Source organism: Bison bison, unplaced genomic scaffold, assembly GCF_000754665.1.
Source record: "Bison bison bison isolate TAMUID 2011002044 unplaced genomic scaffold, Bison_UMD1.0 scf7180017846082, whole genome shotgun sequence".
NCBI lineage: Eukaryota > Metazoa > Chordata > Mammalia > Artiodactyla > Bovidae > Bison > Bison bison.
In genome coordinates, this window is record NW_011476655.1 from 32995 (window position 1) to 35455 (window position 2461).

The 2461-nt window shown below is 61.6% G+C and overlaps 1 protein-coding gene across 1 annotated transcript in view; it reads right to left on the bottom strand.

The window, feature by feature from the left end:
- LOC104987548 (collagen alpha-1(V) chain-like) overlaps nucleotides 1-2461 on the bottom strand; it is a gene marked incomplete at its 5' end in the record, with an annotated part of 37124 nt that overhangs the window by 31535 nt on the left and 3128 nt on the right. Inside the window, one exon of the mRNA XM_010838548.1 lies at nucleotides 681-798. Within this exon, the coding sequence (XP_010836850.1) occupies nucleotides 681-798 (118 nt within the window). The remainder of the gene's footprint in view (nucleotides 1-680; nucleotides 799-2461) is intronic.

Here is a 2461-nt window from a genome sequence, read left to right on the forward strand (position 1 = left end):
CTTGTCCCACTTCGCATGAATTTAGGAAGGTCAGGAAACCAGACAGGATCGTTTCACTAGCTGCTTCCATCACCCCGCCTTGCTCTGAGAAATATACTCTGTAACCGTTCGTCCTCCTCACGTCACTAAGTGTCTATTTTCTGAGCAGACTTGGAGTCACAGCTGCTGGAAACTACACCCGGGAGCCACCTCTGGGCTGCCTCTCGTCAGTGACTGTGCGGGAACTGTCCTGCTGGTGTCCCCAAGGCCCCTGGGGCAGGACAGCCGGTTTTATACGGCACCCACTGAAATCCAGACGCAGAGGGGACTTGCCACTTCCACAGTGTGGCAGCTGGGAGGTATTCTTAGCTCGACTCAACAGGAACCGCTTGTTTCTGCTCCGCTCGCTGGCACGGACCCGGCCGCCTGGCTGCTCTGCACACGCTCTCCCCCAGAGGCGAAGCTGACGGCAGAGCAGCACGGGTTTCATTTCCGGCATTCATTTCCACGGAGCTCGGCACGTGCGGACAAGATGCCATCTGCAGGCGCCACGTGACGCCGGGGGAGACGTGCAGATGCTACGCCCGGGAGGCTTTCAGTGGAAACTCTACAGCGTCCGCAGAGGGAAGCGGCTCGTTTAAGGCCACAGCAAGAGCCGCGGGGCCAGCTGCCCACGGGGCTGAAGGGCAAGGACCTCTGACCCAGAGCACGACAGCCAGCGAGTGTGCAGCTGAGGGACACTTGACGCTCAGCCGCTGGACTGTGCAGACCCAGAGCAGAGGCAGCTTCACCGCAGAGTCTGGGAGGGCTCCAGCCGAGCTGCACGCACGGGACTGGGACGGCCGTGGCCGAGGCCGCACTCCCCGCAGCAGACCTCTGTGCGCTCAGTCGTGTCCGACCCTCGGTGGCCCCCGGGACTGTAGCCCACCAGTCTCCTCTGTCCATGGAGTTTTCCAGAAAGAGTACTGGAGCGGGCAGCCATTTCCTACTCCGGGGGATCTTCCCAACTCAGGGATCGGACCTGTATTTCTTGTGCCTCCTGCCTCAGCAGGCAGATTCTTTACCACCAACCAGCTGTGAAGCCCCCATACTACACTTAATCTTAGCCGCAAGGCCAGCAGCCTTTACAGGGTCAGAAACAAGGCATGCTGGACAGATCGACGGCATCTCCCCTGCTCGGGGGGCTGGGCAGCAGTGCCCACGTGGAGGCAAGGAAGGCCTGCGTGTGGTCCGCCGGGGGACACCCGCGCCAGCTGAGGCCGGGGTCCATCTCAGCGCCTGTGACGAGCGGGCTCTGGGCTCGCACGTAGGAGGTGCTACGACCTCTTGTGTTTCCAGTTCTCTAATGAAAGCACAGGTCATGACCCCGAGGAGGGCCTCTCTGCAGGGCATCCGGACTGACCCCTGGAGGACGCGACACCCCAGGCGGGCCCAGATGGGGGTGCCCCTGAATCTCCGGGGCAGCCAGGCCTGGTGGGGGGGGCAGGAAGAACCTGCCCTGCTTTGCCAGCAAAACAAGCTGCTTAATCACTCTGCCAGCCTCTCCCCAGAACGAGGCAGAGGGGAGAGTGCGCACCGTGAGACGAGAAGCCTTCCATCCGATCTGCTCAGGAGAGCACTGGAGAAAAGCCTGCAAAGCTGGGGGTGCTTTAGTTTTTCTCCAGAAACAAAAGAGCAAAGCGAACTCTGTTTTCGGCCACGGAGCACCAGGACGGCACATGTAGGGGACTCTTCATCACCACGAGCCAAAAAGGGACCCGGGGATGTTTTTAAGCAGCACCAAGACGTATTAAGTGTGCTGTTAAGGATCACACTTCTCAAGGGGACGGCTCCTCCTGGGAGAGTCAGAGGTCTCTGACCACATGGACGCCGGACGCAGACACAAGGGGGCCTTCCCATGGGCCAGTCCCCACCACTATGGTGGCCAGAAGGTCACCAGGCGCTGCGAACCCCAGCTGTCCAGAGCGGGAGCCCCCAGGTCACAGGGTGCCCACGCCCTTCCCAGGGACAGGCCTGGGGGGACTCAGCATGAAGCTCGCTTGAATCCTCCGTGGCTCCTGGGACCAGGAAGTGACCCCAGGGCTTTTTCTAGAACTAAAAAACGTGGGCGTCCATTAAGTCCAGCTGTCAAAGACTGTGACGGCCGCTGCTACAGGTCAGGGCAAGGCCAAGCTGAGCCCTGACAGCAGACGCTGGCCCTGAGCACGGCCAAGGGCCCAAACTCCAGCCCGACCGGCCGCCTGCCCCCTTACTGAAAAGGGCACTTGGGGGAAGCCGTCTGGCTCCCTGCCATCCCCCCGAGGCCAGAAGGGCCGGGAAAGACAGGGCTGGGGGTGGCATAAAGTAACCGGAAAGCTGGAAACAGAGGACCTGCCCAAGGAGTGTCCAGTTCAGACGCACGTGGCGTGCGCTGGGCCGCGCTCCGACCCTCCCGGGGAAGGCAGGGGCCACTCCTCTAGGTTCCGTTGGCGTCACGATGGGT